General features: G+C 40.1%; 1 protein-coding gene across 2 annotated transcripts in view; it reads right to left on the bottom strand.

Moving 5' to 3' along the window:
- fam3c (FAM3 metabolism regulating signaling molecule C) overlaps positions 1-27292 on the bottom strand; it is a 48815-nt gene that overhangs the window by 9861 nt on the left and 11662 nt on the right. The window contains exons 2-4 of one of the 2 annotated variants that reach the window (XM_028813097.2): positions 7842-7901; positions 4425-4520; positions 1480-1503 (exon numbers count right to left, since the gene is read on the bottom strand). In XM_028813097.2, the coding sequence (XP_028668930.1) occupies positions 1480-1503; positions 4425-4520; positions 7842-7854 (133 nt within the window). In that variant the 5' untranslated portion in view covers positions 7855-7901. The remainder of the gene's footprint in view (positions 1-1479; positions 1504-4424; positions 4521-7841; positions 7902-27292) is intronic. The other variant, XM_028813090.2, reaches the window with a different exon arrangement.

Here is a 27292-nt window from a genome sequence, read left to right as displayed (position 1 = left end):
CTGCTCCTAGTATTTTTCATTTGGCAAATATAGCTCCGATTATGGCTCAGGAGACTTCAGAAAAGCCCCAGAAATTACTTTAATAATAACACATTTTATTTATATAACACCTTTCCCATGCTCATAGTGCTTTGTAGCACATTTAATAGTGACAGATAAGTAACATTTTTGTTTATATAATCAGAAACCTCCTTTGATCATGACATTATATGTCTGCTGAATCTCTATGTTGGCAACTTGACACAAAACAAGTCTGGCTCAGTCAGCCAACCATGACTTTGAGTCAATTTAATTAGGCAGCAATTATTTTCTTTGCATAGTACCTATTGGTAATAACAATTCTAAGACATGTCTATTGTTCCATACTGTGCTCTTTATTGTATGATCTAAAAATAATCTGTCAAAAATTTGCAATTAAGGAAATTTGAAAGAGGATAAATATTTTTCTCTGCACTGTAAAATCTCCTGTTTCTGTTTTATGCCTCACTCCTTGCAGAATGCCTTATTTGCAAATAAAAAAAATATTGTCTTTCATTTTGCCTCTGTACTAAAGTATTACTCTGCCAGTTTCTTTTTTTACACTGGCTCCTTTTATTCAGCTGCAATTTCTGAACTTAACACTTTTTGAGCAAAGTGTTTTGAAATTACTCGGAGAAACACATCGTGAATATTGACACCCAGTGGACTGTACAAATATTGCAGACAATTTAAAAAAAAAAAAAAACAGCCATGAATGACTAAATACAATATGTTCTAACAGGACAGTTTCACTCACAAGCCACTAGGTTAAAACTGACATTTAGTAACCTTTGGGTTTATTAAAAAAAGGCCATAAACAAAATGAGAGCAATTACTTTGTGTGAATCATGTGATATGCAACTATTCGTATCACCACTTGATGCAGAACTGTTAAGTTTAAAAAAAAACTAATAATAACACAGGATGTATTCAAGAGCTCCTCTTTTACAAAATACACCCAGGACAAATTACCATATCATTAGAAAAACTACATAAGTCAGATGAGTTTTAAGAGTTTGTTAGGCATTTTTTCTTGTACAAGAAAGTAATAATTCAATACACCCATTACACCAATGGGACACCAAAAATCCTTTGTGGGAAGTATGGTAATATGCTTAAACAAATGCAGTAAGGCTTTAGTACTTTTACATTATCAATTCCAGACCTTCAGTGAAACTTGGCTTTTTCATCTGAGGTATACACTTGAAGTGGACTGACTGTTTAGTGAAGCAATAAGACTTTACAGTGCAAGCTCAAAAGATATTCAAGTTCAGAGAATCTAGAAAACAAACACTTCATAAACAAAAAAGCATCCGAAATGAAAATGAACTTTAAATGTATGCACCTTCTCAAAAGGTATTTAATCCATTTGTTCTATGCACTTGTTAATTTATTGTGTTGAGGCAATACCAAGGTAAAGAATGCAACTTGACACTGTTAATAGATTGTGCATATACTTACGTCGTGCATCTATCATTGATCTCACTGGAAAAACAAAATAAGAGCACACGTATTACAGACTATCATGAGATGGTACAATTTAAAATAAACTGCAAATTAACGTAAAATGTTGCCTACTTATTTAGCACACGCAAACTCATACAGTACATTTCTAATGATAGCTCCAAGTTTAAAAAAAACGACTAATTTAAATATCCAATAAATATGCACATTAGGGTGACTTATTAACACAGAATATTTCCCGTTTCTGACAATATCAATGGTGGGGTGCAGAGGCTGAACACACTGATTTAACACTAGAATTACCAGAGGCTAAGAAAAAACTCGTTGATCCGGCCCACCTTAAATCCATTCACACCTCTCCCTCAGCGTCTTTTGTCCTGTAAATGTGGCGATTAAGACAAGCAGGCTGCTATTCCATCCCCCACCCTCGCAGACTGTGCACAGACTTCTCCCAGCTCATGCCTTGATTGATTATCTGGGAGTGAATTAAGTGCTGGAGTTTTAGAGTGGAAATAATAGATCGTTATTTGGAACACATGCATTTCATGTGTGTTCTGTTTCTGTAATAACCTGTGTAAACACATTGTTAAAACAAACATTTGTCATATTTTAGTAGTAAATGACAAAATGTTGGCATAAACTATATAATGTGTGAAGTCTGAAGTCCAAAGATCAAATAAACACTTTCACAAAAGTTTCAAGGGTAAGGCAACAGGTTCCGTGGCGTAGCAGTAAGATTTGCTGACTTGTAATTAAGAGTCCCCGGTTCGATCCCGTCTGCCTCCTGTATTTGCCATTTTCAGTCGTGAGCTGCTCTTTTTGTTAATGTTATACAGTACACACATACATTTGGTTTGCATCTGTAATAGACGGTGTACATTTATAGGACTTGTGAAAGTTACTGTTTTTTTTTTCACTTTTTTCTTTCAGCCACGATCACGATACATATTACCGCCCTAGGGATCTGCCACTGTTAGTTCTTATTTGAAACTGGGAGTAACTTTAGATGTGAGTGGTGTTTTGAGGCAATGGAACTGGACATTCTCTGAACTGGAGGGATAAAAGCTGACAAACAAACGCTGGTGAATATGCCTTCTTCGTATCTCACCGTCACTTGATTTTTTTTTTATTCAGTTTTATTGAGTGTTCCTGCTCACGCTGAATTAGTATGCACCTTATGGTCTATAATGTCAAAAAAAAAACAAAAAAAAAAAAAAAAAGACACATAGGTATATATGATATTTGGAATTATTCATTTTATGACCTTTATAGTTCAACAAGTTTTTTCGCAGGCTCTGGTAATTCTAGTGTTAAGAAAGAGAGATTTTAATTTAAAAAATTTTTAATGTTGCACAGAAAATTACCAAAGTAACCTACCAAGTGCCATCCAACTCATTTTGGATTCAATTTCTTTAATTCATACAGAAATATTTTTGTTTTTTCCCCATCACATTGTTTACAATATTGCATTGAGGTTTAAATTCTCATTAAACATGGTAAAATTATGACAAAAGAATTTTCAGATTAATTTTAGCCTCATAATCTTTATCATCAATGCAACTTCTACAACTAATTTTTTTTAATAAAAGTGAACACCTCAATAACTATATGAAACTGATGTACACAACATTATACTTTCCAGAGACATAACATAAAATATGTTGTTAAAATAAACTGCTCAAAAAACATAGAGGAACACTTTGAAAACACATCAGATCTTAATAATTCACACCAGTGGCCTGCTGGAGGTCATTTTGTAGGGTTCTGGCAGTGCTCATCTTGTTCCCCCTTGCCCAAAGAAGCAGATACCGGTCCTGCTGATGGGTTAAGGACCTTCTACGGCCCTGGCCAGCTTTCCTACAGTAACTGCCTGTCTCCTGGAATCTCCTCCATGCCCTTGAGATTGTGCTGGGAGACACAGCAAACCTTCTGGCAATGGCACATATTGATGTGCCATCCTGGAGAAGTTGGACTACCTGTGCAACCTCTGTAGGGTCCAGGTATCACCTCATGCTACCAGTAGTGACAATGACTGTAGCCAAATGCAAAACTAGGGCAAAACAGTGTTCCTTTAATTGTTTTGAGCAGTATATAATGAGATTGCCTTCACTCAGTTCCCATATTAGAAGCAAGGTAAGAGAGGAAGCCAATTAAAATAATTCTGAAATTTCTTTTATGGTGTACAAAATTGCAAACCTTGGCGTTCGCTTCCGTATAGAATATTATGTACAGTTACCTAGACAGAACCAGTTTAAAAAAAATAAAATGCCCTTCATACTTTTGTCACAAATGGAAATACTGTATGTATAATATCAATCACTTAAATTAAACGGTGGAGATTCAAAGGGTAAACCAAATTGTAAGGAGAGTAACTAAAGATTAGTTAAAATACTTAAATTGTGCCACTTTTTTAATACATACATTTTATAAATTAATTATTAATGTATTTATTAGGGTTTAAAAAGTTAAACATTTAGCTGATTTGAAGATAAAAATGCAACACTGAATTAGGGTCAGGGTTATACAGTAAAGTATCTGCGACGTGACACACATTGCCTTCTAGGAGGCATCCCTTGGAACAGTGCAGGGCGTCCTAGAAATATTCACAAAATGCCAAACCAACAAAATGCCAATGTGCTGCACTTCAAACTAAACAATAAAAAATATCCACTGGCTCATAACTACATTATAAAAACAAAATAACTTGTGTATTAAAATATCCCCCTCCCCACCCTTCCAGGTTAAAGACTTCTAAAGACAATGGCAATAAAGCAGCAAAAAAAAAAATAATTTGCCCTTCTGGAGCATAAAAGAATTTAACAGACTGGTGTTGGAATGATAAATATTTGTAACCTTAAGACAGGAAATAATTAGCACAAAACACACTGACAGTTAAAAAAATAAAACTTTTGTCAAATCACTGAGAAGCAACTATTACTCACCAAAGAGATTTTCTAAGCTGCCTTTGAACTCAAATACTTCTGAAGCAATATAAACAGCAATTATTAAAACCACAAGAACCAAAGCGAGCTTTACACCTGTGAAAAAAAGATATTAGAATGGTGAGCAAAACTAACTCATTATATTTGTAGTCTGCAACTTGTATATTTTAGAATGTATCCCTAAAATCTGTAATGCATTAAAATACATTGGAATAATCAGCTCTAAAAATTACTCTGGGTAACATAATTGAAACTCAGTGTTATTTTCTGGGTTACACCACTGCTATTATTGTTTACAATATCCATCCATCCATTTTCCAACCCGCTGAATCCGAACACAAGGTCACGGGGGTCTGCTGGAGCCAATCCCAGCCAACACAGGGCACAAGGCAGGAACCAATCCCGGGCAGGGTGCCAACCCACCACAGGACACACACAAACTAGGGCCAATTTAGAATCGCCAATCCACCTAACCGACATGTCTTTGGACTGTAAAGAGCTGGGAAATACTGTACATTATAAAAGACTTCAAAGTCGTCCACATTTTTGTGACATGTGGTACAGACATACAGCTACAAGATAAAATTTGGAATGAAACTGAATGTGTTACTGCAGAATGCCATAATATGCATCAAAAGGAAAATTAGATAGTTAATCTGGTAACTCGAAGAACATTTCACAGAAACAAAATGATTTACATGATGAAAAAGCATCTTTAGCCATAAATATTTTAAGTCCTTTAATGCATGTGAAAAAAAGCTAACCGGCTTTATAGTACAATTGGCAATACACTATGTTGATCAGTAAATAATGTAGTATTGTTGAAAATGTTATTAACAGTGACATGATATACATAATATTTAGTGTTCTAAACACAAACACGACTTTTTAAAAATTATGTAACATTAGTGAAGGTGAAAATGAAGTATCTGAATGAGATACTGGGACGACTTGACTAGCTAACAAATATGCTAAGTTGTTCTCATTTGTCAAACTTATGTTCTTATGATTTTATTAATTTCTAAGCAAAATGACACCTTTTATTGGCTAACTAAAAAGATTACAATATGCAAGCTTTCGAGGCAACTCAGGCCCCTTCTTCAGGCAAGATGTAATCTAATCTAATTTCTAAGAAATACTGTATTTGTTGATATAATAAATATGAAAACAAATTCTTTTGCAATGTAAATATTGAAATTACCAAGAAATGCCTGTCAATACTGAATTGTGCAGTTTCACAAATTCCAATTCTGTCCACTGCATCCAAAATGAATGAAAAATAAATTCACCTGCATCAGTTAAGTTTGACAAGGACATGCCATTCCAGCAGTTATGTGGTGAATAAATATCTGGATGGAAGAAATCACTGTGGCTAATATTCACATGTGAACATAGCATTTAAGGAAATTCTTGTGAGGACACTAGCTGCAGCTGATTATGGACAAAGAATGTTCAATACAGTAACACCTATTGCCAGCTCTTTTGTTGTCACCCATGATCTTCATGAACTGAGAGCACCAATACAGTAATGAATAAGATCAGAAAGAATTAGTCTCTGATATTTCTTCTACTTTCCTACACTATGTGGTCCACCATGTTCCACAATGCTGGAAATGGAGTTGTATCACCAGGGAATCGTCAAAATTTTTCATTTAAATCTTTATTCAATCCAAATATTAACATACTCATTACTTTTAGTATAAATTTCATATTGTCTTGTCTTGAACACAGGTAACGATTTTTTTTTTTTTTTTGTTAAATACCTGATAAAAGTAGTAATTTTCTCTTCTATATATACACAAACCAACTGTCCCAGGACACCTGGTTTGCAGCACACACAGAAGTCTTACAGCACAATGGAGGGCTGTATGAGCAAAAAGAAGCAATTGCGGCTGGAGAGCCCACATCCTCAAACGAAGAAAGCAGGAGATGTAGCTTTCAGCCACATTTAACAGGCATATTTTTTTCAAATGTTCAATAACTATGTAATAAAATGGATGAGTTTCAATTGCTTGTAAGATTTAGGAACAATTACACTCAGCCTCCTGTTTTACTGACATGTCTAAATGAAGTACTACATTAGGATGCAGTCATTCTTTCGTGGATATGGTCTTTCATAGTTGTTTGATGTTGTGAGCTTCGCAATTAACTGCAAAGGTGATATGCGTCTGTATTAACAATTTGTGGTATACCAGTTCATAGTGTTGGAATGAGACTACTTATCCAATGTAGAATTTCTGATGATTAATTGTCAATCTGATAGTCTCCTCTTGACCTACCTTTGTTTACTGTACCAACAGAAGATTAAGATACAGTATGGTTCTCCACTACATTACTCAGAATTTAGACTGAGTATTCTAGTTGTGAATTTTTGGTTCAGCATTCAACACAATCACACCAACCAGTATGAACGTGGACTGTATCATTTGTCTCTGGATCTCTGACTTTAGGAAAGAGGTCAAAAAGTTAATCTAGGCAAATATTAATCAGTAGCTCTGGCACTGAGCACAGGGTCATCTAGGGTATGTATGTTAGGTATCTTCTTTTCTCCTTCTATACAAAAAGTACTATTACAATGACCCCTCTGTAAAACTTCTGAACTTTTCTAATAACACTCCCGTGACTGTGTAAAAATGGGGATAGAGTGCCACATCAGATGAAGGTCAACCTGGAAGCAAGTTGGTGTGTGCTAAACAATCTAGACCTGAATGAAGTAAAAACAGAATGGTTATGGATTTTAGTTGATATTTGCATTATCCTGCATCCTGTGTTAAAAATCATATCACTTTTAATCATTTAAATTTATTGACTTCATTATTACTTGCATTCTGATCAGAAATGCTCAACAGCTAAGTTTAGCGCTACCAGCTTAAAAATTTTAACCTGCCACAACTAATTTTGTTCCAATTGTATAAAGCCATTATTGAAAGGCATCTTGCAACTTCTGGTTTGTCAGTACATCACCTCATTCAAAACAACCCGTAATGTGCCATGTGGAGTGCTTGACTTGGGTTTTGCATACATCTTGGGTGATTAAGTGAACAGACACTATACCTGAAGACCTCAATCATATGGGTACTTCAACAATTACCATTACAAGGTTTCTTTCCTACTGTAGTCACTCTAGTAAATTACTTCCTATAGGAGATGTGTCAATCAGCAATGCTTCACAGGTACTATACTAGTATACTATCTGTGCACCTACATTGCTGTTATGTATAGTGTTGTGATTATGTCATATACTGTATATTGTGTTGTGAGTTGTATTTTGCAATTGTTTCATCTCTTCTTATAATTCCAACTCAAAACCCTTTTGACTAAATTGTCTATTAATAAAGTACAATTCAATTCTACAATACAACTTGTATTAAATATCTTAATAACTATAATTAAAAGCAATTACAAATGTTAATTTACCTGTTAGTCTCATTATCTGATCTTCTTTTTCTTTTCTATGACTCCAGCTTAAAAAAAAATCTTTTCATGTTTACATAGGGAAGAAAAGAACATAAAGAAACAAATTTAATACAGATATATAGTAAAAATTTAACTCCTATCCCACTTTCTGAAAATTAAAACACCACATCAATTTACCTCAAATTAGCTACAACAAAAATGTTTCAGGCCTTTTTTTTATTTTATCAGCTTTGAAACAACATTGACATGTTTTGTTTTTGCTTTTGCAGAAATTATGATATTGCAATTTACTACATAAATTAACTAAGAGAGGCAGCAACCCCCTGGAAAAAAACTAATTTACTTATTAGCTGGTGAGCAAGGCTGCCTACGAACCTGTCCCAGTTACATTGGCTCTGTCTGGAGCAACTTATTGTAAGAGGCTTGTGAAAGGCGACGCAAAACATTTGGCTCATGTTAACAATTAAAAGGCAGTGCTAACAAATATTAACAAACCGTATGTAAACTTGTGACCTAGTAGAATTGTGATATAGTCAATATAAAGTTAAATAATTGGTCTGTGAACATTGTTGGAAAAAATTACTTTTGATCTGCACAAAGCTGATGGTTTAAATGATATGTCAAATTTATAGATTGTTAGTATAAAATTTGCAGAGGGGTTAGTATGTGAGTTTTAAAGAATTCACCCTGACTGTAAGTAAATTTCTGACTTCAACTTCATGCTGAAAATGAAGGCGTGTGCTTCTGAGAGAGAATCCCGAGTAGATCTGTAGCATGCAATAAGAACAAAACAGACATTATATGCAGTGCTTTAAGTGGAACCAAATTACTGGCTGTACTTTTTCATCCTCGCAATGCATTTTATGTTTGCATGACTTAAGTCTAAGTCCATCCTCCTCTTGGAGTTTGGAGCACACTGATATTAGTACAGGGTGAGCCAAAATGAAGTACCAATTTTCTCAAGGTCATTGTGCAAGGTAGAAGCAGCCAAGTGGGTTGGGGTGGAAGGTCATTTGATAGGCGACCCCTTGTAGTTTTCAGTCGGCAACATGCCTTGGTCCGGAGCGCACCATACTTTCGCTGTCGAAGCATTCTTCAAAAACAACAAATTCATCACTACACAACACGCCTTCTGAACGCTCTTCAGCATTCCTATTAACAGTGACATCCCAAATCGGAAAATAATTCTTCAGTGGTTGGCTAAATTTAGACAGACGGGTACAACATTGAACAGAAAATCTCCAGGCCGTCCTCTGACTGTACGAATGCCTGAAAACATCCAAACTGTAAGGGCATCAATTTTGCAGTCTCCTAGATGTTCAGCATGCAAACATGCTTCTGCCTCAGGCATTTCCAACATGTCTTTGAGGAGGATTTTGCATGAGGACTTTAATTTGCATCCTTACAAAATGATGGTAGCGCAGGAACTCACCGAGAGAGACTGGGAGAGCCAAAGAGAGTTGTATGCGAATATTCTGCAAATCATTCATTGAGATACCATTGTCATGTGCTGCGATGAGGCACATTTCCATTTGAATAGTTGTGTAAATAAGCAAAATTTTCACTACTGGGTTGAACCCAACATTCATGAACTTTACCAGAGACTAGGGCTGCAACTAATGATTATTTTGGTAGTCGACTAATCGTTCAATTTATTTTTCGATTAGTCACGATTATTTCATGCCTGACTATTTTGATGCCTGCGACCTGTGGTTGCACATCCTGTTCTGGGCTCTAGTGTTTGTCTTACCTCATCTGCTCACATCTGTCAACCTATGAATGTCACCCTGATGTCTCTGCATTAACACGATTAAAATAAATAATAATCAAATTAAAATAACCAGTGAAACACATGAATTTGAAAATAATTAGATATTTTTATATTAGTGCGACCATGACAATAAAAAAGAAATACATTAAACAATACAAACTAAAGTGCACGTAGTCTTTAAACAAAAAAGTGCATTTAAATGCAGGTTATGAGGTGTGACGCTAATTAACGCCCGTACTACAACAGATTATATTGTTGATATACTATTAACTATTTACAGGGATCAACTCTTTTGGGGAAGTTCATAACAAAAAAAAAAAATAAAATTATAAAAATATTTACACTTTGCTACATGTGCACTTGAGTATTTCGAGCCCCGCGTCTGAGTCGGATGGGTGTTTCAAGCCGCGATTTTCTATTTTCTCCCTTCCAGCCCACTATGCCTTTCTGTCTTCAGCTACCCATGTGCACTTGTACAGAGGAGACCTTATCGAACAATGCCGAAACGAAAGGCAACTGAACCTGCTCCTGCGAGAGAGGACACATTACAGCGTGATCACGAAGCAAACAGGCAAAGGCGTGCCAGTCGCTCGCAAGAAACGGACACTCAGCATTCACACAGATTAGCTCAACGACGCGTCTCTGCCGCACAACGAAAGGCAACTGAAACCCCTACAGAGAGAGAAGACAGATTACGCCGTGATCGCGAAAGAAAGAGGCAAAAGCGTGCCAATGAGACACCCGACGAGAGGTCCTTACGATTGCAAAACAACCGTAATAGACAAACTCCTACAGAGACAGAGGACACATTACGCCGTGATCGCGAAAGAAAGAGGCAAAAGCGTGCCAATGAGACACCCGACGACAGGTCCTTACGATTGCAAAACAACCGTAATATACAGAAACGTACGGTCTCCCAAGAAACTCTGAGTGAACACTCTCACCATTCTCGCTCGCAACAAACTGACACTAACCACTCACAGACATTACCGCAACGACGCGTCTCCACTCCTCTTCCTTACAACCATTTACACAATGTATACGATTCTGATTAGTCTGCGTCCCACACTTCGTGAATCATGGGTTTTGTTTTTAAATTTTGTTTCCCATGCAAAAATCAAATGCGGTGCGATGAAGGACCCAGTTCACGACTGCCAGGTGCGTTTAAACAGGGAGTCCTTCAACTGTGGTCATCCAACGCGCAGCGTAGCACGTGCCAAGTCGCTAGTTTTAGTAATAAATGACCAAATGTAGACAAACTATACAATGTGTAAAGCCTGAAGTGCAAAGATCAAATAAACACTTTCATAAAAGGTTCAAGGACAATACAATAGCTTCCGTGGTGCAGCGGTAGGAATTGCTGACTTATAATCAAGAGTCCCCTGGTTCGATCCTGACTGCCTCGTATATTTACCGTTTTGAGTAGTGAGTTGCTCTTATTGTTAATATTATACAATAAACACATACATTTGATTTGCTTCTGTAAAAGCCACTGTATTAAATGTATAGTACTTGTAAAAGTTACTGTTTTTTTTCCACTTTTATTCTCTCAGTCACGATAACGATACATACTACTGCCCTAGGGATCTGATGCTATTAGTTTTTATATGAAACTGGGAGTAACTGTAGACGTGAGTGATATTTTGAGACAATCGAACTGGAAATTCTCTGATCTGGACGGATAAAAGCTGACACACAAACGCTGGCGAATCTGCCTTATTTGTATCTCATTGTCACTTGATTTTTTTAATTCAATTTTATTGAGTGTTCCTGCTTACGCTGAATTAGTATGCACCTTAAGGCCCGTGATGTCAAAGCCGCACTGACAAAAAAACAGCGACATAGGTATATATGATATTTGGAATTATTAATTTTATGACCTTATAGTACATTTTGGAAAACATTGTGGCACGGAGGCAACATTATTCATATTCATTTGTGTACCTTCTTGTGGTTGTAATCAATGACCACGTTTTTTTTTTTTTCCCCCGATCTTGCCCAGTCTGCACAGGACTCCAGGACATGCAGAGGAAAGAATGTTCCTCTGCAAGGTGAGGCATGAACGCTCTTCTTTTCCCAGTGGACTGTGTACATGCCTTGCACAGTACATGTGCTTTGATTGCCACCAGGTCAAGCTTGTTATAGCACAAGCAACCGGCCACCTGCATGCTGCTGCTAGCACTGAATAAGCTCATGTCTTCTGGTGTCAGTGTGCAGCACCGGGGGGGAAAAAAAGAAAGACAAATACATGTGACATTTTGAAGAACTCATTGTATGACCTGAATAGTACCAATCAGAAACATCATCGCACTAATGCAATATTATTTGAAAACGAACAGATCGGGTGTAAATTTGTTACTTGTAAAAGTTAGCTTTTTTTACTTTTATTTTCTCAGTCTCGTTCAAGCTCTCCCTCCCATCCTGATCTGACCCTAACTAACTAACAGCACCAGCATAAATTCTCAAGAGATGGCAGCATCACATCTCCAGGATGCTTTCGTTTCAGATGCTCATGCATCACGATGGTGCTGCCATGAAAAGAAAGCTCCGCTTTACATAATCTGCATTCAACTTTTTTTCTTTTTCAGTGAAGTGCTCCCTCACTTTAGAAAGTTTGTCTCAATTTTTTTTCCATCTCCTTCCCTCTTCTCTATCCGACTCGCCATTGCAACCATGCTTATTTTCCTCTACATTCTTCTTCGTTGGTAGGACTGTGTGCAGTCTTGACAAACAATAACAAACGATACTGCCCCCAGACGTTCATGTAGTGCATTGCAGTTACAAAAACCAATGTGGTTCTTTGTGACTGGAGCCTCTATTGAAGGTTCTGTTTATGACGCGTCAACAATAAAAAATCCGCGTCGACGATTTTTTGTAGTCGACGTCGTCGATTACGTCGACTAATCGTTGCAGCCCTACCAGAGACCCCAGCACAGTAAGCGTGTTACAGTTTGGTGCGTCACTGCAGAATTTGGCATTGTAGGCCCTTACTTTTTTCAGGAGGGGGGGGAGCAATGGTCACCATCACTTCAGAATGTTACAATGAAATGCTAGAGAACTTTTTGTGGCCCCAACTGGAAGAAAAGGATTTGGTGGATGCTTGGTTTCAACAGGATGGCGTAACAGCTCATGCAGCGTGGAGATCCATGCAAGTTTTGCAGGAGATGTTTCCGGGGAAGCTGATCTTCCTGCGCAGCAATGTCGGGTGGCCTTAACGTTTGCCTGATGTCACACTGTGCGATTTCTTCTTGTGGGGTTATCTCAAGTCGAAGATATACACACACCGACCTCAAAAACTAGAAGTCCTCAAGGAGGCTGTTCGCCACAAAATCACTGCTATTCCCCTTGAAATGGCTGAATGAGACATACGAGCATTCAGAAATCGTCTCAAAAATTGTATCACTAATGACGGCCACCACCATGAAGTAGGGCTGGAAGGTATACTGGTTCATACCGAACACAGTTTTTTATTTTTGTTAGGATATGGATTTTTCTTATACTGCAACACTGGTTTAAATAGCCTAAACAACGTTCGTAATGTGGCACAGCAGGAAGCCGTTTAAGGGAGGGACCTTTTTCACTGCTACACACTGCAATAGAGTATATGCGTTAGTGTAGGTAATGAGCGGTAAAAATGGACAGAGAACATTCCAAAACTGAAGTTGTAGCAGACGATTAAGTTGAACATGACGACACAGAAGAACATTTGCCGAAAAAAGGAGCCGTGTCTGTTATCTGGAGATACTTTCGGATGTGGACCAAACAACTATTTACTGCAAATGCTGTTGAGCTAAAGTTGTCACCGGAGGCAGCAACACAAGCAATTTGCTGCACCACCTTAGCCGTAAGCATGCTTTGGAGCACCAGTGCTTTGGACACAGGCTTCACACAGCCATAGGTATGTAATTGTTATTAAAATAAACTGTTTCAAGTAATGGTAGTAAAAACATACTATAGTAATAAGAAATGTACAATGAATGTGTGTATAATCAGTTTTCTATTATCAGTCAGTACAGGTAGTCCTTTACTTACGATGGTTCAACTTAGATTTTTCAAAGTTACAATGTCGAAAGCGAGACAATTTATTTAAAATTGTGTAAAATATTAATTTTCAAGTTGGTGCGGCATCCGAACATTTCTGTGGGCTGAGTGTTCCAAGCGATGCAGTACGATACGTTGCCGGAAACTCCCACGTCGTGAGATGCCTCTGCCTAGCTAGTGATCGATAGAGATCAGTGATCTTGTTGTTATAGTGCTTTTTGAAACACTTTTGCTAGAAGGAAGGACAACCTGCATTGTCACAGCTCTCCCCGTGTATTTACAGATTGATTGGTATGAGTAAATGTCAGTGGGTTTGTTCATTTAAACACATTATCCTCAATTCCTTTATTACCATTCTTAGCAAAAGCATTCATGTTGCATTAAAAAATTGACAGCTGGTTGGTGGTGCTTTAACCTGCTCGCACACTATCTTTTTGCTATGTAGATTAAAACAATGTAATGGATGAAAAGGCAGTGTCACTTAGAAAGAAATCATATGATCTGAGCACACATTTGTCTGTTGAAGAAACAGAATTGCAGATGTAAAGGTAGGATATTAACCATAATATTAAGTAGCTTGGTGAAGAGGGGCTTTGAGAAGTCAATCTAAAATGAAATTTATTCTTAACTAAAGAAAAATAGGACTAATAATCTATGATAAAATAATTTCTGATTTCCTTTCATTATAACAAAGATGTCTCAGAAACATGGAAGGTACACTTTCTTAAACTAAAACCTTTGCTGCTTCACAGTGGATGTATTTGGTTAAGTTATAAAGCTGTATTACCTATGGACTTGAGTACCTTTCAGTGCCATTGTAAGCTACAAGAACAAAGTATTTTTTTAAGTTTATAAAAAAAAAAAAACAATTTTATGTGGCAAATAAATATATGCTGTGCTTGTGAAGAAAAACTGACTTAAAAATATTAAACTTCTCCTTTAAAGTGAAAATCACTGCAAAGTCCGAGCATTTTAAATAAGGAAAAATCAATTCTAATAAAATACACATCATAAAAACCAACCTTAAAATCAAAATATCTACACATAACCAAGTTTTGATAACTTTGACATGAAATAAACAGCTTTACAGCAGTGTTTTTGCTTCTGCTTTCTTTTTAATCATGTTATTCTAGTGAATGGCCATGTTTAAGTGTCACATTTACATTTTCACAAGTTGCTTTGTGCATAAGTTATGAGCATTACATGCTTCAGAAACTCTTAAGAAAAAAAGGTAAAAATACTAATACAGTGATCCCCCACCTATCGCGGAAGTTACGTTCCACACCCATCAGCGATAAGTGAAAATCCGCGATATAGAAAGACCATATAAATAAAACTTTTTATAGTTTAAGCCTTAAAATTCCCCTCCCACATGCTTTAAACACATGTAAACTTATTAAAACAAACTTTGTAAACACATATGATATGTGGATGTCAGGCTAAGGATATGAGTAACATAACAATCCTCTTTAATAAAACCCCTGTGTGAGTCCAGTGTCCATGTGTGTGTGTCTTCTGGTGAAGTGCGCATGCGCAGGGCACGGTGCGATGCTTCAAAGCAGACGCTTCAAAGGCCACCTGACGCGTCACACAAGACAGAGAGGGCGGGACCTATAAAATATCGCGCAGCAGATCCAATCAGATTTTCAAATCCAATCGGGTACTGAGACGCGGAGACCAGCTTCCCCATTGTTGTGCAAGTGTTCACTCTGAGGATGTTAGATTTGCAATTAAGAAGCTTGGCCCAGTAAAGTGTCAGATGTTGAAGGGGTTTTCCTAAATATACAAATTTTCATGATATTACAATATGATGACTTTTAAAAGTAGATTTATTTTCGCGCACATTACATCAGTTGCTGGGGAGAATCTGCTGATTGCCCACCGTTGTGACAGAAAATTAAATGCATATTACGGACAGCAAAGCCAGTATTACTGTCAGAGAAAATTACAGGCATTTTACTGGAAAAATTTAATGAGGTAAAAGGTCCCTTGCCATTTAATATAGACTGTTCCTACTAATGTTTATGGACTACTGTTCTAGCACCCGTTATTGTAACGGGCTTAATGTCTAGTAATATCCATCCATCCATTGTCTCCCGCTTATCCGAGGTCGGGTCGCGGGGTCAGCAGCTTGAGCAGAGATGCCCAGACTTCCCTCTCCCCGGCCACTTCTTCTAGCTCTTCCGGGAGAATCCCAAGGCGTTCCCAGGCCAGTCGAGAGACATAGTCCCTCCAGCGTGTCCTGGGTCTTCCCCGGGGCCTCCTCCCGGTTGGACGTGCCCGGAACACCTCACCAGGGAGGCGTCCAGGAGGCATCCTGATCAGATACCCGAGCCACCTCATCTGACTCCTCTCGATGCGGAGGAGCAGCGGCTCTACTCTGAGCCCCTCCCGGATGACTGAGCTTCTCACCCTATCTTTAAGGGAAAGCCCAGACACCCTGCGGAGGAAACTCATTTCAGCCGCTTGTATTCGCGATCTCGTTCTTTCGGTCACTACCCATAGCTCATGACCTAATAATAATAATGTAGTGTACCATCGATTCCATTCTCATGGACTCACCACTTATGGGAGGGGCCAAGGAGGTTGGGTGCGGTGTGAGTTGGGTGGTGGCCAAAGGTGGGGACCTTGGCAGTCCGATCCTCAGCTACAGAAGCTGGCTCTTGGGACGTGGAATGTCACCTCTCTGAAGGGGAAGGAGCCTTCAGAGAAGGAGCCTGAGCTAGTGCACGAGGTCGAGAGGTTGATATAGACTATAGACTATAGACTAGATATAGTCGGGCTCACCTCGACATACAGCTTGGACTCTGGAACCAATCTCCTTGACAGGGGATGGACCCTCTACCACTCTGGAGTTGACCCCGGTGAGAGGCGCCGAGCGGGTGTGGGCATACTTATTGCCCCCCGACTTAGAGCCTGTTCATTGGGGTTTACCCCGGTGGACGAGAGGGTAGCCTCCCTCAGCCTTCGGGTGGGGGGACGGGTCCTAACTGTTGTTTGTGCGTATGTGCCGAACAGCAGTTTGGAGTACCCACCCTTTTTGGAGTCCCTGGAGGAGGTGCTAGAGGGCATACCTTCTGGGGACTCCCTCGTACTGCTGGGAGACTTCAGTGCTCACATGGGCAATGACAGTGAGACCTGGAAGGGTGTGATTGGGAGGAACGTCCCACCCGATCTGAACCCGAGCGGTGTTTTGTTATTGGACTTCTGTGTTCGTCACGGATTGTCCATAACGAACACCATGTTCAAGCATAGGGGTGTTCATATGTGCACTTGGCACCAGGACACCCTAGGCCTCAGTTTGATGATTGACTTTGTGGTCGTGTCGTCAGACTTGCGGCCACATGTCTTGGAAACTTAGGTGAACAGAGGGGCGGAGCTGTCAACTGATCACCACCTGGTGGTGAGTAGGCTTCGATGGTGGGGGAGGATGCCGGTCAGGCCTGGTAGGCCCAAACGTGTTGTGAGGGTCTGCTGGGAACGTCTGGCAGAGTCCCCTGTCAGAAGTAGCTTCAACTTCCACCACGTCCTGAGAGAGGTGGGGGACATTGAGTCCAAATGGGCCATGTTCTGTGCCTCTATTGTTGAGGCGGCTGACCAGAGCTGTGGCCGTAAGGTGGTCGGTGCCTGTCGTGGCGGCAATCCCCGAACCCGTTGGTGGACACCAGCAGTGAGGGATGCCGTCAAGCTGAAGGAGGAGTCCTACAGGACCCTTTTGTCCTGTGTGACTCTGGAGGCAGCTAATAGGTACCGGCAGGCCAAGCGGAATGCGGCTTCAGTGGTTGCCGAGGCAAAAACTCGGGCATGGGAGGAGTTTGGGGAGGCCATGGAGAACGACTTTCGGATGGCTTTGAGGAGATTCTGGTCCACCATCCGGCGTCTCAGGAGGGGGAAGCAGTGCAGTGTCAACACTGTATATGGTGGGGATGGTGCACTGCTGACATCGACTCGGGACGTTGTGGGTCGGTGGGGGGAGTACTTCGAAGACCTCCCCAATCCCATTAACATGCCTTCCAATGAGGAAGCAGAGCCTGGGGACTTGGAGGTGGGCTCCCCCATCTCTGGGACTGAGGTCACCGAGGTGGTCAAAAAACTCCTTGGTGGCAGGGCCCCGGGGGTGCATAAGATACGCCCGAAGTTCCTCATTGCTTTGGATGTTGTAGGACTGTCTTGGTTGACACGCCTCTGCAACATCACATGGACATCGGGGACAGTGCCTCTAGATTGGCAGACTGGGATGGTGGTCGCCCTCTTTAAGAAGGGGGACTGGAGGGTGTGTTCCAACTACAGAAAGATCACACTCCTCAGCCTACCTGGAAAAGTCTATCCAGGGGTCCTGGAGAGGAGGGTCCGTCAGACAGCCGAACCTTGGATTCAGGAGTAACAGTGTGGTTTTCGTCCTGGTCGCAGAACAGTGGACCAGCTCTACACCCTTAGCAGGGTCCTGGAGGGTGCATTGGAGTTTGCCCAACCAGTCTACATGTGTTTTGTGGACTTGGAAAAGGCATTCAACCGTGTCTCTCGGGGAATCCTGTGGGGGGTGCTCCGGGAGTATGGGGTACCGGACCCCCTGATAAGGGCTGTTCGGTCCCTGTACAACCGGTGTCAGAGCTTGGTCCACATTGCCGGCATTACGTTGAACCCGCTTCCGCCAGGGCTGCCCTTTGTCACCAATTCTGTTCATAATTTTTATGGACGGAATTTCTAGGTGCAGCCAGGGCATTGAGGGGGTCCGATTTGGTGGACTCAGGATCAGGTCACTGCTTTTTGCAGATGATGTTGTCCTGTTTGCTTCATCAGGCCGTGATCTTCAACTCTCTCTGGATCGGTTCGCAGCTGAGAGTGAAGCGGCTAGGATGGGAATCAGCACCACCAAATCCGAGACCATGGTCCTCAGCAGGAAAAGGGTGGAGTACCCTCTCAGGGTTGGGAGCGAGATTCTGCTCCAAGTGGAGTTCAAGTATCTTGGGGTCTTGTTCACGAGTAAGGGAAGAATGGAGTGGGAGATCGACAGGCGGATCGGTGCGGTGTCTGCAGTGATGCGGGCTCTGTATCGGTCTGTCATGGTGAAAAAGGAGCCGAGCTGTAAGGCAAAGCTCTCAATTTACTGGTCAATCTATGTTCCTACCCTCACCTATGGTCATGAGTTATGGGTAGTAACCGAAACAATGAGATCGTGAATACAAGCGGCTGAAATGAGTTTCCTCCGCAGGGTGTCTGGGCCGTCCCTTAAAGATAGGGTGAGAAGTTCAGTCATCCTGGAGAGACTCAGAGTAGAGCCGCTGCTCCTCCGCATTGAGAGGAGTCAGATGAGGTTGCTCGGGCATCTGATCAGGATGCCTCCTGGACACCTCCCTGGTGAGGTGTTCCGGGCATGTCTAACCACCACGCTGAAGGAATTATGTCTCCCAGCTGGCCCGGGAACGCCTCAGGATTCCCCTGGAAGAGCTAGAAGTGGCCAGGGAGAAGGAAGTCTGGGCATCTTTGCTCAAGCTGCTGCCCCAGTGATCCAATATCAGATAAGCTGAAGAGGATGGATGGACCATCGATTCATTCAAGCTGTAATGGCAAGTGACGTCCACGTTACGCTTTCCTTCCCGAAGCATATCCAGGAGTTTTACCTTCTCCTGAATGGTCAAGGCCTTCCTCTGGCGCTTAGGCTCAGTACTACCAGAAGGCTTAGAAGATGCAGGATTCTTGGGAGCCATCGTAGGGTTTAAAACAAAACAAAAAGTTCACAAAAAGTTTGCTCACAACAATCGGACCACAAGCAAGGTACACAATACGCAGAGAACAGAGATGCGTCGGGGACACACGCTCACTGTTCTTGCGAGATTACACCACATTAGCAGCAGCTAATCAGAGCCCAAGAGAATGAAAATCCCACTCCGATTGGTTGAGTCTCCTCTTTCAGCCAATAACGGGCCTTGTAAGAAATCATCTGGGTACTGTAACGTGAAACTGTCTACCGTAGTGTACAATGTACATATATTTAATGATTTATTGCACTGCTTAAATGTTAGATATGTTTCACAGAAAAATCCGCGACACAGCAGGGGCACGATAGCTGAACCGCGATACAGCGGGGGATCACTGTAGAATAAACACAAGAAGTAAAAACATAAATGAAGCACCTAGAATTGCTAACCCATTTTCAACAAAAAATATATGAACATTAATTACAGACTAAATTGATAGTCCTATTGTAGCATTTGTTCCACTCGCACACAGAAAAAAAGAGGTGTAATCATACATATCTATCTTTATATCTTGGGTGTAGCATGGTTGCAAATAGTAAAATATTTAGTAGAGTAGAATAATAATAATAATAATTCATTACATTTATATAGCACTTTTCTCATAGCTTAGTCTACATATTGCTAAACATTTTGCTCACAGCAGAAAGGAGGCTTTTTGGCTTGTCTTAATACCAATGTCCAACTCATTTCCTTTAGTGAGAAGATGTTAAGTACACTAACATCAGATTATCTCATCTCCCATGTCAGCTCCTCAAAAGGGATTAAAACTGCAAAGGTTTTCTTAAGTAGTCCCCATTGGTTTGCATTCAGAGTGGCTCACAGGATGTACTCTGCTGAATATTCAGACAAAGCTTATTTCAGTGCTAGGATGTTCTGGGTCATACAGTATAATGTGTACTATTCACATTCTATCTTATTTGTAAGTTTTGCTGCGTTGCAAAAAGGAAATATTCAATTCTACTTTAACGCCTGTTAGTGTGAACAAGTTAGTTTGGAGGCTTAAAATTAAGTGACCGACAATTTTCCTGCAGATCGTTAGTGCATCACTAATGGTGGTAACATATTAACATTAGGCTACATGCGGCTTCTCTTATCTCATGACTTATTTATCGTTCATAGTATTTGAGTTATATTTCGTGGAGAATCAAGTTGGATTCTTACTTTTCTTTTTTTATATAGACTTAAATCAATATCATGAATACTTTGACCTAAGATGTGATAATATTTGTCAATAAGTTTTCAAAACACCTTAAAGACTGCAGATCAGCACTGTACAGACCTGTATATACACATTTTCTGTAAGTTAGGCAGCATAATATGGTAGTCTGCAGGATAAAGCTGGAGATCAAAAAGAGTAGAAGAGTGAGGGTAGAGTCAAGGTGGAGGTAAGAGAGGAACTAGGTGGCAGTGAAGAGTTATCAGATAGCTGGGCAACTACACCAGAAGTGGTAAGGGAGACAGCTAGAAGGGTGCTTGGTGTGACATCTGGACAGTGGAACGAGGACAAAGAAACCTGGAGGTGGAATAGGAAAATACAGGAGAGTATAGAGAGAAAATACAGAGGAAGAGGTTAACGAATAAGTCAGAGAGATGAAGAAAGTAGACAGGAGTACAAGGAGATAAGGCATAAGTTGAAGGAAGGTGTTGCGAAGGTTACAGATAAGGCGAATGAGGAGTTGTATGAAAGGTTGGACGCTAAGGAGGGAGAATTGTACCAATTGGGTAGGCACAGAGACCGAGCTGAGTAAGATAAGTAGGTTAGGGTTAAGGCTGCAACTAATGATTATTTTGGTACTCGATTAATCGTTCAATTTTTTTTTTTCGATTAGTCACAATTATTTCATGCCTGGCTATTTTGATGCCTGCGACCTGTGGTTGCACATCCTGTTCTGGGCTCCAGTGCATGTCTTACCTCATCTGCTCACATCTGTCCACCTTTGAATGTCACTCTGATGTCTCTGCATTAACACGATTAAAATTAATAATAATCAAATTAAAATAACAACCAGTGAAACATATGAATTTGAAAATAATCAGATGTTTTATATTAGTGTGACCATCACAATAAAAAAGAAATACATTAAACAATACAAACTAAAGTGCACATAGTCTTTAAACAAAAAAAGTGCATTTAACTTAACCAAAAATGGCCACTGGTGTGTCTTAAAGTACAAAAGTTTAAATAAAGCTTCAATTCAAATAAAATAAAACAATTATGTACAATTTATAAAAGATTTAGTTCATATATTCCTGATTGCAGTGCAGGAACGTGAGCATTTCGACATGCTCTGGTGCAAGGCTGGCACTCTTCTTTGAGACAATGTTCTCAGCTGCTGAGAAGAGACGCTCAGAGGGAGTAGAGGTAACAGGAATACACAAGAATGATTTTGCAGACAGAGAAAGATGTTTTAATCATAACACTCAGAAGGAAAAGTGTTGTAGTTTATCACATCATGTAGTATATTATGCCAAAATAAAAAAAATAGCGGACTAAAATATGTAACAAGCCAATTACTGATATACTCCAAAAAACAAGTTACCTAACGTTAGTTAGAGATGGTTTACTATTCATATGAACTCAAATATTATACGAAAAAAGAAGGAAAAAAAACTAAGACGGCTCAGCTATTCACTCATTTACTATAGCTCCAAACACGTTACCAAACATAACTACAATTATATTCACTTAACCCTTAAACCGCTGTTTACCACTTCAATTTGCCAGCACGCCGGAGCCGAGTATATTCGGAAAAGTACATTCGTTGAATGCCACAACCAGCTAGAGTTGGTTTCCAGAGCAATTTGGAAGCGCGCCGAAGCCGAGTATATGCAGCGACATACATTCGCCGACTACCATTCATTGAACTCCGCAACCGACTAAAGTTGTTTCTCAGTGCGATTTGCCAGCACGCCGGAGCAAAGTATATTTGGTGATATATATTCATTGAATGCTGCAACTGGTTATAGTCATGTCTCAGTGTAATTTGCCAGCACGCAGGGGGGCAAATATATTCGGTGACGTACATTCATTGAACCCCACAACGGCTAGATTTGCTTCACAGAGCAATTTGCAAGCACGCCGGAGCTGATCAGTCCATGCCGTATATTCGTTGAGCAGCCAGCTCACGACCACTGCCGAACCCGGCAGAACTGCGGCACCACTGTCTCTGGGATTCAGCCGCTGCACTAGACGAGCCTGCAATCATCAGCGTTTACCTCTGTGTGTTTGCGTGCAGCCAGTTCAAGCGCAGTTGGCTCAGTGATTTACTGAATTTCATCAATGGCTTCAGTTGCACCTTGAAGATATAATAGATTATTGCAGTGGGTTTTTTTTTTGTTTTTTTTTTTAGTTTTTACAGTTCGTTTGCAGTGTGTAAAATGATCAGTGTTGCAGTTATTGTGATGCTCTTTGCATGAAAAAAAAATACGTGTTCCATTAAAATTTCACATTTTCTTTGTGAATTGTGACATTTACTTAAGAAGTGCAGCTAAAAAGTATTTGGCGTCCAGAGGTGCATTAACCCCAAGTATGTGTCGGTTTAAGGATTAACTATCATTGTCTAAACCTTGATATACACATTATAGTACAAACATCAACTTTAACATGTGACACTAACTTTACTCTCTAAAACTTACCTCTCAAGAGACGGCAGCATCACAGCTCCAGGATGCTTGTGTTTCAGATGCTCATGCATCGCGGTGGTGCTGCCGTGAAAAGAAAGCTCCGGTTTGCATAATCTGCATTCAACTTTTTTTTCTTTTTTGGTGAAATCCTCCCACACTTTAGAAAGTTTCTGTCTCAATTTTTTTCCATCTCCTTCCCCCTCCACTATCCGACTCACCATTGCAACCATGTTTATTTTCCTCTACGTTCTTCTTCTCCTCAGACGTTCTTCTTCATTGGTAGGACTGTGTGCAGTCTTGACAAACAATAACAAACGATACTGCCCCCAGACGTTCATGTAGTGCATTGCAGTTACAAAAACCAATGTGGTTCTTTGTGACTGGAGCCTCTATTGAAGGTTCTGTTTATGATGCGTCGACAATAAATAATCCGCGTGGATGATTTTTTTGTAGTCGACTTTGTCGATTACATTGACTAATCGCTGCAGCCCTAGTTAGGGTCATAAAGGGTAATGATGGAAACATATTCACAAGTGAGGAGTATGTTGAGCAGATGGAAAGAGTACTGTGAGATGGTGATGAATGAAGAGAATAAGAGTGAGAGAGAGAGAAAAGGTTGGATGATGTGGGGACATTGAACCAGGAAGTGCAACAGAGAAGTAAGGACAGCTATGAAGAGGATGAAGAATAAGAAGGCTGTTGGAGCAGATGACATATCTTTGGAAGCATGAATGCATGCAATTTTAGTCCCTCAGCAAGACCCTTTTTCTGTCTAACAGCTTGCTAAACAGTCTTGACAATTTTCTGTCTCATTCACAGCTTTCTAGCAATACATATAATATGCAGCTGTGTACATGGAAGGTAAAGCTTGAAAAGCTACCTGTCCACAATTTATCACAATAAATTAGCACCCCATAAACATCCTAACTGTTCAAGCATACACAGCGCTATAATGAGGAAAAATAAATTTATTCCAAAATTAACTTTATTATTAATTAGAAATGCCAATAAATTACAAACTTCTCATTGTCACATATCTTGCATTACAAATTGACAATGTAAAATATGGACAGACAAAAGCAAAAGAGGTTGTTTCTGGAGCATATTTAATCTTTTATGAGACAATAATAAATAACAACAGGAGCAAAACACTAGAGAAAGCCATCAGTAAGTCATGGTGCTAAACGCTTTCTTGAACTAAAAGTGGTGGAATCTCAGAACTTGAGCTACCAAAAGGGATAACTATACTGTCAGTTCAGCAATAAATCCCATTAGTGTTAAGATCTCCTGTCTCAATTTAACTTTTTTTTTTTTTTTGAATGCTTTAACAGTTGTTTCGCATCTTGCGGTTTTAGTGCTGTGCATGTTCTATTCTGATAATTTAATAACAGTAAAATATTTTGTGTTAAGATGCAGCTTCAAACAAACTAAATTAGTTTTCTTGAAGATAACTGCAATGTAATTTTGCTTGCAATTTAGTGCATTAGTATTATCTATCAACTAGGGGGCTCCGCCCCCTGCTCGCTTCGCTCGCCAACCCCTGGTGTTGGGAATGACAAAGAGCGTGATGTATGAATGAGATATAGAATAGTGTGAAGGTGTAGATGATGCAAATAGAAAGCAAACAATAAAGTGTGTGGCACAGTGTAAAGGTTTATTGGAAAATTTCTTTGTACACGCCGTTTAAGTGTAAAAGGTAATTCTAGGTCAGAACTTGTAAGGTCAATGAAGATGGTCATTATCGTGATCAGAGTCAACTTTGTCAGAGCTTAGAAAGAGTTGTGTCTCTCCAGGAAGAAATGGAATGACTTGGGTATTTATGTTTTCCATATTAATATTTTTTGGACATAATATAGTGCGTTGTGTTAAAAGGGGCATTTGGTCTAATGAGATTGCTCTTCCAAATCTCTCTGTAACTAAGTCGTCGCAGATAAAGGCTTGAGGAATTGTAATAATATGTGGCTGAAGTCCATCTGTATTGGTGAGTGTACCATCTCTCAGTTGTAATAAGCAATTGTTATGATCTGGTTCTGGACATCGTATCTTTTTTACTAACTGTATCTTTTGAAAGCAATGGCAATTGTCTGCGTATTTTAAGGTGCACTGAACAATAGCTGAGTGCATGGCATCTGGAAGAATAGCTAATCACTGTTTAAAATCTCCTCCTAATAAAAGTACCTTTCCTCCAAATCGAATATTATTATTCATAAACGTTTGTAGAAGTTTATGAATGGTGTTGAGTAAGTGACTTCATGCCATTGTACATTCATCAATAAACAACATTTTTTGAAGACGGATGTCACGTGCAGTGCCACCGTTAATGTTCATAGTGGATACTGATTTGTAGGATCTAATGCAGTTGATAAAGATTTCACTTTCAGGTACATCGTCAGTTAGAATCTTCTGTAGATATTCAGTATATGAATGTAAAGAAGGCAGTCTAATTTGACCCTTTTGACAACAACGTCTAAATGTATTACTTGTATTGCCAGTTGTTTCTTCAGGGAAGTGAACTGAATGACAATGATTGCAAATGACATTCATTAATCGGAATGAATTTTTCCGGGGTATGTTTTGCTTGTGCCGTTTGAGAGGCGCGTTGTTGCATGTGTAGTATTTGGGACGTGTTGTTTTGGAGCTGTAATCGATTTGCCTGTGCTGTGTGAGACGCCCGTTGTAGCCTTCCTTGCCGTTAACGTATGTCTGAGACGGGAGGTGTTTCGTTTTGAATCCGTGCCTGTTGCGATGCAGCACTTTGATTGATAGTTTGCGTCATGTGGATCTAGGATGTAGATTTGTGCATATTTGCGTTGTTGATTTGTTTCAGGGTGCACTGTTCCAATGCGATGCAGTATTTGTGCACATATGGGAAAGCAGTATGGGCCATTGCCTTTTGGTGGCCTGATATTTACTAAAAGCAAATGAACTATTGTAGGATCTAACGCAGTTCATAAAGTTTTTACTTTTAGGTACATCGTTAGTTAGAAGCTGTAGTTGAGCTTTGCGTTTTTGGAGTCGAGACATTTTTTCTTTTAGAAATATGGATAAGTAATAAGAAGTATTGCACTCACTGTTAATATGGAGACTTTTCTGCGGTTGAACGGTTAATAGTGCCTTATGGTAATGAGATCCACCTATGCTGCATAGCCGTCTATTTTGTTGTTTCTTTCATGTTCGTGTGTTTGTTCCTGTTATCCTTTCCTTTTCGTTTTGTACCCGTGACCGTGTATTCATGACTTGTTTCAATATGTTTCCTTTTCTGCAGTTGAACGGTTAATAGTGCTTTATTGTAAGGAGATCCACCAATGCTGACACCTATGCTGTCTAGTGTGAAGGTGCTGACGTTCACTTTAGAATATGTGGCTTTGGGTGTGACTTCTTATGGATGTGGGTGGGGGTGGGGGGGGGGATGGTTGAGGATTGTTGTCGCGCGAGCGTCTTCTTTCTTTTTGTGTTCCTGTGTCTTGTTGAATCCCCCTCTTTGTGTGTGTCCCGTCCCTCGCTTGTAGGGTCTGTGGGGTGGTTTTGTGTTCTTTTTTTTGTGTTCCATGGGCTTGTTGAATCCCCCTCTTGGTGTGTGTCCCGTCCGGTGCCTGTAGGGGGGGGGTGCCTTGCTGTTGTGCGCGAGCCTCTTTTTTTTTTTTTTTTTTTTTTCGGGTCTAGTTTCGTGTGCAATGTGTTTCGTGCTTTTCCTGCGTTTGACTTTGCGCCTCATTTCTCCTTTTTGTATGTGCTCACTCCTTTTTTCTGTGGTCTTGTCTGCCACTCGCGGCCCCTCATCCGCCTTTGTCGCCCTCTTTTCTCCGCCTTTCTCCGACTCTCGCGGACTCTTTTTGCGCCTGCGCCTCTCGCGGCCCCTCATCCGCCTCTCTCGCCCTCTTTTGTCCGCCTTTCTCGGCTCCTCAGCCGACTCTCGCGGACTCTTTTTGCGCCTGCGCAGTACGTCTTTTTGCAGCTACGGCCCATGGCCGGATGTGCCTGCGTCCATCATCCGGTTTAGCATTCTCGGTTAGTAATATGGATCACATTATGTGACAAGATGTCTCTAAAGAACTGGTCAAGCAAAATAAAAAAAAAATTCTGCTGATGTCTAACTTAACACTTTTTAGCTAGCACTGATAATACTAACTGAAAGGTTGATGCACTGTATGCTCCTTAAAAATTCTCTTTTCTAACTCAAAGTCAAAACATGCACTAAACCCCAATACAGTAATAAGAAAGACTCTCTCACACCATTCAAGTAACTCTTGTTTTAA

This window comes from Erpetoichthys calabaricus, chromosome 1 (genome assembly GCF_900747795.2).
Source record: "Erpetoichthys calabaricus chromosome 1, fErpCal1.3, whole genome shotgun sequence".
NCBI lineage: Eukaryota > Metazoa > Chordata > Cladistia > Polypteriformes > Polypteridae > Erpetoichthys > Erpetoichthys calabaricus.
Note: the sequence above shows the minus strand (reverse complement) of the source record. Positions and strands in the feature narration are given on the sequence as shown.